The sequence below is a fragment of the Nanorana parkeri genome, unplaced genomic scaffold (genome assembly GCF_000935625.1).
Source record: "Nanorana parkeri isolate BGI_ZX_2015 unplaced genomic scaffold, ASM93562v1 scaffold614, whole genome shotgun sequence".
Classification (NCBI taxonomy): domain Eukaryota; kingdom Metazoa; phylum Chordata; class Amphibia; order Anura; family Dicroglossidae; genus Nanorana; species Nanorana parkeri.
The window spans coordinates 932,859-947,253 of record NW_017306882.1 but is presented as its reverse complement, the minus strand read 5'-3'; the positions used below and the strand labels follow the sequence as shown (position 1 = coordinate 947,253).

The window sequence follows — 14,395 nt, the reverse complement described above, 5'->3', positions numbered from 1 at the left end:
TGCAAGGGTTACCCGCTCGTTTGTGTCTAAGTGAAGAAAAAAAAAGTTATACTCACCTGATCCTCTGAGACAGCTTGCTTTCAGCCCGGTCCTTCCAACCTCTCTCTCCCTCTGCTGCCGCAGTCTAAGGTCCCGTAAATCATCACATTCTATACACAGTGTATAGATGTGAGGAGGACGCTGAGGAACATACCAATCCTGGAGCATAGCAGGAAAAAGGCAGGAGGGAGCGCTGTGACAACTGGCCGGCTCAGAGCTTCAGGTGAGTATAACTTTGTTGTTTTCGGACCTACAGAAAAACGAACACTTAACCCTTGCAGCGCGGGGGTAGCCTCCCTGCAAGGGTTGATACAATTTTTTCCTGGAGTTCTTTAAAGTCATTTTTTGGTAATTAGAGTTGTTGCCAACATGCATTAAGGTACGTGTAGTCCGTTATAGTGTAATAATAGTGTTTTCTGGGGGATTTAGCTGATTGTAATGATATCACTATAGATGCCGGACTTGTATTAGGGTTTGTAAGCCTTGCTTGGTTTAATAAATGAAGTCACCATAGATTGATATCTATCAATAAATAAACAAATCATGTACCTCATGCAGTGCAGAATTTATGAGACGTCTCTACTTCTCTTTGCTTGATAAGACTTTTCTATACACACTGTGACAGCACGCAACACACACACACACACACACACACACACACGCACACACACACAGGATTGTATGCTGAACTGTATATGGTTAACACTTGTATAAATGGTTGTCAGTGTATGAATTCCTTTTTTATGACACATGCCTTTATTGCTATTTATTACATACAGACCTAGCTGTGCAGTAAAAGCATTAGTGACCAGGTTAAGATTAACTTTAACACTGACAGGGGTGATTAAAAACTCTAGGTTTTCTTTCTCAAATGAACCCTTGCAGTGGGGCTACCCCAGCACAGCAATGCCTAACTGCTCATTTTGATCTAGAGACAAAGAACATATACTCACCTGATCCTCAGTCCTACGGCAGTGAATGCTCAACACTCTCACCCTCTGCTCCGGCTGTGGTACGTCCCTCGGTGCCCTCATGTCTAATGCACCTGCATTATATGTGATGACATCATTGGTCCTTAGACTGTCAGAGCCCAGAGGAGAAGAGGCTGTGCGGACTGGTCGGGCAGCCAGGAGGGAAAGGGAATCAGGTGAGTATATTTTCTTTATTTTTGCCCCTAGACCAAAATGAGCAGATACCGCTTGCACTGCGGGGTGACAAGGGAGCATGGAGCCAACTTCATTGTAAATCAGGAAGCCGGGCGGCGTGTAATGACTTGCCGACCCAGCTTCCTGATTGATCAGGAAGCTGGCCAATCAGGAAGCTGGGCGGCAAAAAGAAAGCCGCCTCCATGCTTCCTCGACACCTGGTGACGTGGAAGCATGGAGTCGGCTTCCTGGCTAATCAGAAAGCTGGGCGGCGAGTCATTACACACCGCCTGGCTTCCTCAATGGGACTTCAGGTATCGGTATTCGGTATCGCTGAGTACCAAAAAAAAATATATTGGTACTTGTACTCAATACCGAGAAAACGGTATTGGTGCATCCCTGATTAAAACACATGCCAGTTTATTTTTTGTTGTCTGTGTACCATTGGGGAAGTTTACCTCCTTACTGAGGATGCAGCAGGAAGTTTAAGGGAATCTCGTGAAGTAGAATTCTCCTGTTAGACAGTTGGCTGTGGAAAAGGTGTCCCCATTGGAACATATTCCCTCACCTAATCTAAAATTTTGGATTCTCTCTCACTTTCTTTCTCAGTGACAATGGTCACCAGTACAAATAAAAGGGTAAATCTCCCCAATGGGGACACAGACAGCAATAAAAACTTGACAGAGGGTTTAATTATTCCCTATTCGATCCAAAACATCAAAAAAAGGTTTTATTTAGGGATACTATCAAAGGGAAGGGGTTGCCCAAAACAGCCAATCAGATTATTGTTTTCTTTCAAAACCAGAAAAAAAATGTCAGCTAGTTCTTAACTGGGTCAGATGCACTGGTCGAACTACCAGGGTCGCATCGGTCACAATTGCGGGCCCTGGCTTTCGGCCTGTTGGGGGGCCCAGAGAGGAAGAACTATGCCCACAGCTCCCTCATGCCCCCCCACGATGGTGCCGCTCCTTCCCCGCCGCTCTGCCACCAGCAGTAGTAGAAGGGGGACATGTATGGGCGGCTGTGCGGTGGGGATAGAGAGACTGTACAAGTGAGCTGTCACCTGTCAAGCAGAATGTGCTGTGTGGAAGAGGACCCTCTCCACTTAGTCCCGCCCCCTGGCCGCCGAGACACGGAAGAAGGTGCTGCATGAGAGACGGGTAAGTCTGGGTGGGTGAAGGCTGGAAGGGAAGAGGGGATGTGGGGGGTGCTGAATAGGTGGTACTCAGCATTGCTGATTTTCATTATAATGTATATTGACATACTATTAACGGTCACAATTAACAGTTACAAACGAATACTTCCTCGTTTTCTCGTTAATCCTGTGCACGGATACATGCTCGGCGTGCTCGACAGAACACCGGCACCAAATTTTTTATAGGAAGCAGCTGCCTGAGGTCCCGTGCTTGCTGGGGACCTTGGCAGCCTTCCTGTTAACCACACAGTGCCTGTTCAAAGTTCAATAATTGAACTTTGAAGGCACCATCCCTAATTATCAGATAATTCTGGGTGGTACTGGGAAATTCCCATTTTTTTTCTTTTGGTTGGTTGACTATTTATTTTCTTATCTCACTATTGTTTATCTCACTTATCTCACTATTGTTATCTCACTATTTTTCTCTTCTTAGATATCTTCCTTCATTGTTTCCATTTCCTTCATTGTTAGTCTAGACAGCCAAAGTTGATAACTCTTTCAAAAAGTTAAAAGGATATCTAATCCTGTGGAGTTTTTAAAGTCATATGCATATTGACCTTGATAGACCTCATTATTAAATATGTCTTATAGTTTTTCCTTTAAGCAAAGCTCCAATTGTAATATGCAAGACATGTACAGGTTTCTTTAGGGTTAGAGAGACTTCTTTCATTATTGAAATGAAAGAATATCCGTTCCACTAGAAATGCTTTCATAAGGCTGGCAGATTGTGTTCTCAAAAGAATGACTAAGTAGAATTATGTGTACTTCCTGTATTGCTGCATTTGGCTTGAAGATTAATACCACTGTACAAAGGTTGTTCAGTGTACAGGTTTCACGTGATTTGTTATACAGCATGGCAAATGATGTCAGTTCATGTGCTTTTTATTGAGACAATGACTGATACATCATGCAAGAGCAGGAAGTCTATGATGTAATAGAAGCCTGGGAGGACAAATATACTGTACAATGCAGAGTAGCTGTTAGCGTTCTGTCACCAATCAGTGCCATAAAAGGCATCTTTATGTGTTAACACGCTAGGCATCTCTGGAGAGAAGTCGCCTTGTGAACAAACTAGGTACATCCTGAAAAGGATGTAGTGTGCACTGTCTGTAGCTCACACAAACATTATGTTGTAATTCACATTATCAGCCTGTAATAAAAACTGCGTTAGTCAATATGGAATTTTATTATGATCGTAATTGTAAAATGAAAAATATACTAAAACGTCATTGTGATCAATTCAGATTGATCTGCCTAATGCAGTTTAGAAAAAATTTTTAACAGAAAACAATCTAGATTTTTTGTTATAACATTTTCCTCACAGCTTGGCTCATTTAGTCATAGTCCTTTAATTCAATAGCATCAGGAAAAATCAAAAACCCACAGCAGTCAATTCAGTTCACTGTTGTCAGAGAAAGATGAATGTTGTTGGATTGTTATGGATAACATAGGTGTTGGCTTGTTATAATAGTGTAATAAATAGGACTGGCAAATTCTCTTTTATGTGAAGCATCCTAATTGGAAGGAAATAGTTGGTTTCCACATTTTGGGATCCACGGCTAAAGCAGCAGTATTGCCTTACCACACCCATACCTCTGCTTTAGATAAAAAAAAATAAAAAAAAGCACTGCACATTTATAACACACAGCAGTGTGCTTTACAACTCTGCATTGCGTTCCACTTGCTTTGGGACTAGGTTGAGCGCATATAAAGTGAATGGAAAAAGAAATAAAACTCTTGAGAACCTCATCATGCTACCTGTCATAGTAATGTGACCTGTCTCTCCTCCAATCATGGAGTTCTCTCTGCTTCAGGATATCAGTGGATATGGAGTAATTTGTGGTGTTGGTGTATAGCAGAGAGCGTTATCTGCTCTCTGCTATCAATAGCCTCCATATAAGAGATTTAGTCAGCAACTACCCGTAGTACACAAGTTTGGGCAGTATTTGTAATCATTTTTAAAATTGGTCACAATGCTCCCCTTTGGTTTGCGAGGATGATACAGCACTCGAGTAAGCATTGGGTCTGCTTAGGGCTTCCATAGAGGATGATAATTAGCTCTTTTGACTGATTGACATCAGTAAGCTGAGTGGGATGCCGGACAGAGCCTCTGACAGCATGGCACACCCCCGCCCCCCGCCACAGCATCCTGCCGACCAGGGACGTCACTGGTTGCCAAGAGCTCTGCTGGACACCTGCAGGGGCTTGGCGGTAGACGCCCCCTGCCTCCTCAGGCAGCAAAAAAAAAAAGAATCTAGGTACAACACTGGCTGAAGTCATACTGTAGGAGATATGCTGAGACTAGGGACATGCTACATTAAAGTGGTAGTGATCACTGTTATTAAAAGCTCCTTTACAAATCAATGCTCCCACTACTGACTGCTGGGGCCACGGGATGTGCACCAGGGCTCTATTTAATCTTCAAATAACTGTACAATGTAATAAAATAAAATAAATGATGGGAGGTTTCACTCTAACATTAAAGTGTATGTAAGACTAAAACTATTTTTTTAGTTTTGGATAAAGTAGGCAAGGGTTAAAACCCCGAATAGGGTTTTTTGTGCTCCTTCTGAGGGAAATTTCCTTCACTTCGTCTCTTGGAAATGCAACAGGAAGTGAGAGGAAATCTCTCCAAAATGAGGGGAGTTCATATTTTAAACAGTTGTCACCAGAACCTTTGCCCCTGTTGGAAGATTTCCCTTTACCCCTTGCTCTCATGACAACTCTAAAATTTAGGATTTCCCATAACTTTCTGATAATAGTAGCAAGGACAAATGGGTTGAATCTCCCTAGCATGAATACAGACATCAACAAAACATGACAGAGGGTCAAATCTTTTAGTTTTTCCTTTACATACACTTTAATAAATGAACATCACAAGGCAATTTTCTTATTTTTGTTCAAACTTTATTAAAAGTTAGGTGAAATACAAACAATTCTTAGACATCTTGTCACCTGTACTTGAACGCAGGAAGCCCATATTTCTGTAATCTTGAAGGATGGCAAGAACCCCTCACATTGTTCTATTTATCAGACATTATCACTGTTCAATTGTGGACTTTATTGCTAAATTGATCTCCTTAAGACTTCAGCCATACCTTCCAATGTTGATTCACCCAGAACAGGTAGGTTTTATCCCCTTTCATTCAGCTTGAGAAAACACAATCGGGACCATTTCCCTGATGCTGAAACATGACTCCCCTTTATTACTTCTTTTTGTGGATGTCGAAATGGCATTTGATCATGTTGCCTAGAGCTTTTTTTCCCGCTACTCTCTGACAAATACAAGTCCTACCCCTATTGTTTGAAAAGACATGGTGCTCTACAACAGACCCTCAGCCCATGTTCGTGTCAATGGCCTTTTGTCAGATCCGATGGCTATTCACAACGGCACTTGACAGGGTTGCTCTCTGTCCCCTTTTCTCTATGTACTGGCTATGGAGCACTTGGCGAGGGCTCTACAGTACATATGAATCTTTCTATTCAAGGGGTTCACGTTTAGAGCTTCATCATAAGGCGAGTTAATATGCAGACAATTTGTTGTTGCATCTTTTCAATCCCCCTGTAGCTTGCCCATCCCTATTGCAGGAATTTCAGATATTTGGGTGTCTCAGCAATTTCAAGGTTAATACTCAACAATCTGTTGCCCTGAATGTGACTTTCCCGCTTGCGAAGCAACATGCCCTTTTCACCTCCTTTCCCTTTCAATGGGCCATGGGCTTAATTAAATACCTACAGGTCCATATCCCTGGATATGGATGTTTCTAAATTATATAACCTCAGTTATGTCCCACTACTCCAGTGCACCTCCAAGGAGATTCACGTAATGAATGGTCCACTGCCAAGCACTCTTTGGCTCTTATGCTTGGATGTGTTGCCATGCTTCTTGTACATTTTTCCGAACTTGCCCATCTCTGTTCCTAAATTTTTTTTCTCCAAACTGCATTCCACTATGCTTCGGTACCTATGGGCCTGCTCTGTACCCCACTTGCACTTTGAAATTTTGGTAAGACAAAAACTTTTGGGGGGACTGGGTCTCACTCACTTTGAACTTCAGCGTAGTTTTGTCCTGAGTGTCTTAAAATATTCACATTGATGCATAAACTTAATATTGCCTCCTCGGTGCAAGAGAAAAACTATATAATACTTATATGGTGGTACGGAGTTCCTGTGACTTTGCATAACATCTTTAAGACAATATCGGACAGGTGCTGGTGGTGCCACTTTGCACAGGGAACACTGCTACACATTTGGTGGACGTGGCTACCCATATTTGCCTTCTGGTCCTAGCTCTTTGACATTTTTGGGCCGGTTACTGGGCCTACAGCTGAAATATTCCTCATCTCTCTACTCCCTGGCTCTATCCTAAAAAGGTTTCTCATGCTTTTTTATTTTATTTTTATGGTTCTAGAGTTGTGATTCCAATGCATTGGAAAACTTCTCTAGTACCCTCTGTTCAGGATTGCTGAAATGTTCTGATTGCAACACATGATGGCTCATCTGCATGACAAATTTGAGCAATACACCGTTACATGGAGTATTTGGATAGCCTTTCAGAGGTCGGACTCTTTTCAAAATATTTGTGTTAATGACTGTTAGCCATTGTGTCGGACTTTAGGCACCCTTTTCCTGGTGGAAATCTTACTTTTTTGCCCCTTTCCTTCTCTTCCTTCCCTTCTCCCTTTTCTTCGACTCTTTTCTGTCTTCTGTTCTCTCTTCTTTCTGTTTCTGGTCTGCTCAACTGCTTTGGTAGTTTTTTTTTTTTGGAAGACCTTACAAACCGTTACTATAGCCATGCTCCTAGAATGTAAATGTTATTCTTAAATGCTCTTAACTGATTTTGTTGTAGAAAGACTCATTTTGTATTATTATATGGCCATTCCTTGCTTGTTTGTACTGTCCTGTTTTGTTGAAAATTAATAAACTTCTATTATTTAAAAAAAGTTAAGTGAAATTCAAAGATCTACTTTACAAAACAAGTAAAAACATCAAACAGCTGAACAACTAAGTTGAAAGTAGTCTAAACTGTTTTCCAGCATTTTCTGTTTTAGTCAACCAATTGGCAGTAGTGTAGATAAAATCCTGTTTCAAAAAGCTGATATTTTGTCCCTTAGTACACTTCTTGCTAATCTGATGATTGTCTTAGTTTCCTAGGAGATTCATGTTGTTAAGGTGGTCTTTCAGATTTAAAAAAAAAAAAAATTGCCATTGCATTTTCTTAAGTTTCCAAGGCAACTGTTTGTGTTGGCTTCCAAAGAAACTGTACTAAGCGGGTTGCTGGTGTTGAAATACTTCACGTAATCCCTGCTTGTTCATGGAAATCTGCTGGTTATCAATATGAGTTTTTAAGGTCAGGCAAAAGAAAAACTATTTATTGGTGGCCCATAAGATGCAGGTACTACTTGTACCTTCAACTGCTGAATGCTGCAGTCCGCTCCATTCCATAAGCACTGGATGCAAAGGATTTAAAGGTAATCTGTGGTGATTTAGATAAGGGTCTTTGCTGGTCCATATTTTAAATCTTGTTTTTCCGATACCAATTTGTAAATGTTCCTAACCAGTTATCTGCAAATTGGGAAATGGATTAACATTCCCTGTTTAACCACTTTGTGACTGCAATACCCCTTGAGGTCCTCACACACAATGTCCCTTGCCTTGAAAAGAGCAGTGTTGCAGCCAGGACTGTATTTACAACAAGGCACAGTAGGCACTTACCTGTAGACACCAGAGCCAATGAGGCGGCTTCTTTCTGTGTAATTATTGGTCATGCAGGAATATCCATCTTATATAAGTTAAAGCAGAAATATGGGGTGAGTGAAATACACTCATCCCCATAATTAGAGCCCATGTGTGACACTGAAGTTGTCACACGTCGGCTCTATTGATCTGGAACTCAGCGAACACATACTGCCAATTGCTGAGTTCCCGATCTTCTCCCTGCAGAGATTGGTGACTGTCAGTTGCCGCTCCCCACAGGGATTCCCCCTTCCCCTCTCCATTCCCCTCAGCGCTGACTGGAGGGATGGACGGAGGAGGGGGTGGACACAGCTGGCTCTGGTTTTAGAGAGGCAGAACCAGGTGTCATTTTACTGGCTTTTTATAATAAATAAATATAATGCAATAATTTAGCGGTTGGATGAAATATCTAGTGTTATATAACAGTTTAGGTAGTTAAATAGTAAATATTTATAGAGTTTAATACATCAGACCAAAATGAGGGACAGAAAGAAGGACAGAGGTAATTAGTTTCAAAATAGGGACACTCCCTTCAAATGACAGACAGATGGAAGCCATGCAAAGATTGATGCTGCTTTTAATACAACTATTGAACAAAAGAACAAAAGTTACTTTTTGTAAACTATTTTTAACCTCAAAGCTGGTACTTACACTTATATTTGTCTGTGTCTGTGGCCTCATTTCATATGGAAAGTTTTCATAAGTGTACTTGTCAGATCTCCTTTGTCGCATCTTAAAAAGCCTTGCCCCTCGGTTGCTTACCAGAGACAGTTCCTCCAACATGATGTCTTTAGGCACACTGATCTTTTTTCCAAAGTGAAGGCTATCCGACTCTGCAAAAACACAGAAACACACATTTATTCTCTCTGAGACTATTAGTTGCTTCATTATTAGACTGCAGGGCCCTTGTCGTGGTAGGAGGGACATTCTGATGCTACTGCAAGAGTTAGGAGTCATACATTACTTGACTGTTGTCATATATTACTTGACTGATATTTATGACAATATTTCATTCAAAGATTTGTCTGTTCAAAAGAAACAGATTATCAAATGACACCTACTTCAGTGCATTAAATGATTTATGTTCTAATGTTTGTACCTTCACCATGCAGAAAACGTTCAATCGGAATTGAGTCACTCATTTGACATATAAACTATAACTCAGACTTCATCAACCTGCTTGCTCTAGAGAATCCCTGTAATTCATTTTCAGGTATCAGGAAACCCTTGCCAAAAATGATTATATTTTCAGCTTGCAGTGTAAGGGTGATTAGCAAGTCAGAGTTATTATAATAAATAAAAGAATAATGAATGTGGCATTTAACACCCATGATAGGTCATTTTAAACACCCCCTGCTCTATCATTTCTATATAGCTCTATAATTAATTATAATCAAATCTATTTTCAGCAACAAATAAAGCAAACCCTAATAGTCGGAAAAGAAACACAGGCAGTGAAAATTGCAGCATTCACTTACACTAGTGGTTGCTCAAGAAATGTCCACTTACATTGCTGGTAAGTAAAGTGCTACCTTACATTGCAGGTCAATGTAGTACGCCAGTGAAATGTTGGTCAGTGTAGAAATGCTTCTTTATATTGGTAATCAGTAGTAACGTGCTCAATGCATGGGTGGTCAGTTTGGTGCCACCTTACTTTGCTAGTTGGTACAGTCCCCCTGTACATTGGTGGTCTGTTTTGTGCTCTCTTATATTGTGGCTATAAGAAGAAATGCTCCCCTTTACAATGGTGTTCAGTGGTGTAAAACTCCCTTACATGGGTGGTCAGTGAGGAAATTCTAGTCAGGGGAGAGGTTCTACTTACATTGCTGGTCAGTGTAGTGCTCCTGCACATTGGTGGTGTATAACTGCTTTCTTACATGTATGGTCAGTGGTGATGTTCTCCTTTACATTGGTGGTCAGTGGAGAAATTCTCCATTTTACTGGTGGTCATTGGTAAGGTGCTCACCTACATTGGTGGTTAGTAGTGAAGTGCTCCCTTCCACTGGTGGTTAATGGAGAAATGCTAGATTTGTGGTCAGCTGAGAAGTGGTTTGCATCTCATTTTAGAAATGACTCCTCATCACAGGGGTGATACCAGGACAGGAAGCGAGGGAAAATCATAGCAAGGGAAACATGACAGCAATAAAAAAACCACACAGAGGTTCTAATTCTTCTCTCTATTCATAAAAAAATGTAAAATAAAATATGGTTGAAATTCCAGTTTACACCGAGAACTGCAATTTCAACTGGAATTTCAACTTACTGTGATTTTTAATGATCATACTAACAATAGAGGACAAGTGAAATTTAAAGGTCAAAATTATATTTTTATTTTAACTCTGAAAGATTTAATTATATGCTGGATTTTTATTCCTCTGGAGACTACGGGTGCTGGGATTTCCAAGTAGTAGTTTGTGGCTCCTTCCTCCCTCAAGACAATAACAAATGTGTTACACCCCATTGTATGTACCAGTTATCAACTGTGCGTTATGGAGATTCTGTTGGAAGTCTGTGACACCATCATTTGGCTGTTAAAGGCTGTGGAAATTGGTTGGTACTGAAAAATATGGTGAGAAAATCCCACCGTTGGTGTTTGAGACATATGTGCACACCCAAAAAGTGATTCAACATGCCAAAAACTAAAACTAAATGAAGCATCAGTTTTGCTTAAAACTTTCCTTTATTTATTTTGTAAAGTTACTGGTTTCCTAACTATTAGAAGAAAAAAGTCATCCATTTAGATAATGAAATTGCATTATGTAACTATCTGCCTTGACACATTTCCAAAACTGCATTCTTAAATCAAATCTGTTCTTATTCCCGTCAAGTCCTAATCAATGTCAGGAGCACAACAGAAGCCTACACATGCCATAACTACTGGCACCTCGAGCAGATGCCAGTCATGTGGTCAGGGCAAATACCGTCATCATGTCTACATCAAGCAAGATCACACACATTTTCCATGGCTGCCTGCCAAAGCAGTTGGGAAGACAACATACTTGATTTTGTTTTTATTCCTGGTAATTCAGGAATGGAAATGAGAAGTTTGTTTCACACAGATATGAGAGTGGCATGGTCTGGCCTGTGGTCAGTGATAATATTTATTTCCATACAGCAGCCTACTACTCTTGGTCTAAAAACAAAATTCTGTTTTGAAAACAGTTTTCTTCTGATTGAAAATGTATAAAATTATATATAGATATACAGATATGAGAAACACAGATATGATTCAAATAATTGACAGTAAAGGAGTGTCTGCTGAAGTATAATAAACACATCCCGCAGCTGTTTTGATAAAGGGGGTTTTGGCTCAGAGATGCGCTATGGAGGTCAACAAAAACCTGCTTCATCTGCAGCTTGTTTTACCACCAAAACTTTGTAGGGTTGCTAAGGGTCATTCCTGAGAGCCAATGAGCTTAATACATCAGTTTGGACAAATGCTGTTTGATTAGGCTTTAGCTCATTGCAGACAGACGTCTCTACCACAACAACATCTGTCCATTGTTTGTAGTTCTAGGACCTGGTAGGGGTAGCTGTGTGACTTGACAATGAAGTCAAGGCAGTGTATATGAGGTTAAAGTGTATGTAAAGGCAAAATAAAAAAGACTTATGTCCTACATTACATGCACATTTCCCCATGTCAACCTTTAAAGACCCTGCAAATACAGAAAGCTGTGGTAGGAATGCATTCAGCTACTAATTCCTGGTGGGCTGACAACACACAGCAATTTTGTGGACTGAGAGGTGAGGGAGATTTGTCCATCCACACTGTTTAGTGTCAGATTTTGTTCAGCCCGCAGGCTGAACGATAACAACACAACAGAGTATGGCCAGTTTAAGGGTGCCTCAGGTCGTCACAATCCTAGTAACATCCCTGGGAACCAATCAAGAATTAGCTTTCAGGGTAACAGGCAGACTATGAGAGCCGGCTGCCATTTTGTAGATTCAATCAGGTTGCTGTGGCACACTGGTGTACCACCTGGCCTGCTCAGGGGGGTGCCTCAAAATTTTGTGGTAGTGGGACTGTAATGTGAAGGGGGCAATGAAGACTGAGGTGAAGGGGGCTCCTGATACAAAGGGTGACTCTGATTTGAAGAGGGAATCTTGATAAGAAGATGGCACTTCAATGTGAATGGGAAACCCACTTTTGTGTGGGGTCTGATTCTGGCCGGAACGACTGGATCGCACTGCAGCCGGCTCACTTTGTTGTGGAGCGCGAGGGGGCATGACGGTGCACTGACCTCAATGGCACCGTGGCCACGCCCTCCGGCTGCAATGCGATCGGCCACACGGGAACGCAAGGCACATCAATGTCTGCGGTTCGGTCCAATTTTTTTTCTGACCGTGTTTTTTTTTTTTAATGGTCATTCACAATAAGTCATCAGAAAGACCAATCATCTGTTTGGCACTTTTATCTACTGTACCTTGGTCTTAGTGAAATAACTTACATAGCTAGTTACATATCTGCCCCAATTCAGTAGAACATGAGAAACAGGATGCAATTGTTTCTTTATGGCTAGCTGTGTTTGAAGGAAACTGATTAATAATAAAGGCATTGCTAATAGGTCTGTTCCCACACTACCCAGTCTTATAGCAAAGGTAGCAACATTTTTCAATGTGCACTAAACAAGTGTGTTTATGCCAGCCTTTTGTGGGATTACTAAGAACCTTGCAGGAAAATGTGCTTTTCCTGGGCTGATCCTTTACTCCGAGCTGACTGTAAAACTACATTCCTTTTTACCAGAACAAGGATTTGTGTGACATACATTCCAGAAGCATGTTATGCCACTGGACAGATTCTATTTTGTAAACTTTATCTTTACCAAGGCTACAAAGTTAAAGTGGTGGAAATGATGAAGATAGATATATGGACTATTATTCCCGGTGCTGTCGACCCGAGCCCAGCATCACTACACAGTTACTGACCTGGATCAAATAAGCAGAATGAAAGTTTACACATTTCAGATTTCACTGGCTATATGCTTGTTCTCGACCAGTGATTCCCTAGGTAGCGAAGCCAGGATCAGGATGACAGTCCTGGAGCATGTAGCTTTAAAAGAAAAAAGTCAGCAATAGTTGCTGCCTTATTTCTGACTTTGCAAAGTACAAATGAAATATTAACCAATTAGCATAATGTTTTTCATGAATTGCCTCCCTATTGGAGTAAATAGCACCTGAAGCTGTAACATTTTACCTTGCCTTCCACCTTAATGGGATTAAAGGGAATCAAGGCATGCTAACACTGATGTTGTACAACAGGTATCACAAGGTCCAATCCTCACTGCATGCCGCCCAGTTCCAATTGCACCACATATGGGTGTATGGTGCACACATATACACTCCTTCTTGCCTTCCACAATTTCGTACTCATTGCCTGAAAAGTGTATTAACAGATCCTAGCATTGTCATGTGGGGAGTGGGTATGCATATCCTGCCCTATGCACAAACAACTTTACATTTAAAGTAATTACTGGAGGACCCCAGTGTCATTTCGCTGGGGAAAGTGGTGAGAGGTCACTTTATGGTGTATTTTGAACAGTAACAGCATTTGTTTGCACTGTATGGACATAGTAAAGGCTTACCTGAATATCAGAGATGTAGAAAATCATTATGTGTTTGATGTGTAAGAAAAGTGGGCCACTGCACAATTTCATAATCATTGTAATGTAAAAGAATAACTCTACAAATACTAAAAGTCAAATCCTTAAAATATTCCTATTGTATTTTCTGTATAAAACTTGTGGCATTAGCCTAGGGTAGCAGAAAGCAGTAAGTTGCATGCTTATTGTTAGATGAGCAGTTTTATTTCTCAATTGACACAAAATCCTCACCATGAAAGTGCTATGTAAATTATTATTGCTTAAATTAATATACATATATTTATATTATACTTCCAACAATATATAATGAAAGCATACACTTGTTTCGACAGTACTACATTAGAAGGACTTAGAAGTGCCAGCAGAGGTTAATCCAAGGAGGCAACCTTCTTGGAAAGGAATTCTGTCATGTGTTTTCCATTGGTGACAGCGATGTCACATGAATATATTCATAAACTCAGGGTCATCAAGGTGAGCACTGTTCCAGTAAAATATTGTCCTATTGACCAACAAATTGACGGGAGGATGTTTAATAAAATTTGGTACATGTAAAGAAATCAAGCCAGCTGCTTTTAGAGGTTGCCATGGAGCATATCTACTCCACAGCAACAGGATGATGTACTAAGTGAATGAGCAATGATGAATCACTGATACTATTATATGGGATGGCCTGTAAAATA

At 40.7% G+C, this 14,395-nt stretch overlaps 1 protein-coding gene across 1 annotated transcript in view; it reads right to left on the bottom strand.

Annotated features, from left to right (window-relative positions):
- MYOZ2 (myozenin 2) overlaps positions 1-14,395 on the bottom strand; it is a 55,127-nt gene that overhangs the window by 14,073 nt on the left and 26,659 nt on the right. The window contains exon 3 of the mRNA XM_018562933.1: positions 8,767-8,948. Within this exon, the coding sequence (XP_018418435.1) occupies positions 8,767-8,948 (182 nt within the window). The remainder of the gene's footprint in view (positions 1-8,766; positions 8,949-14,395) is intronic.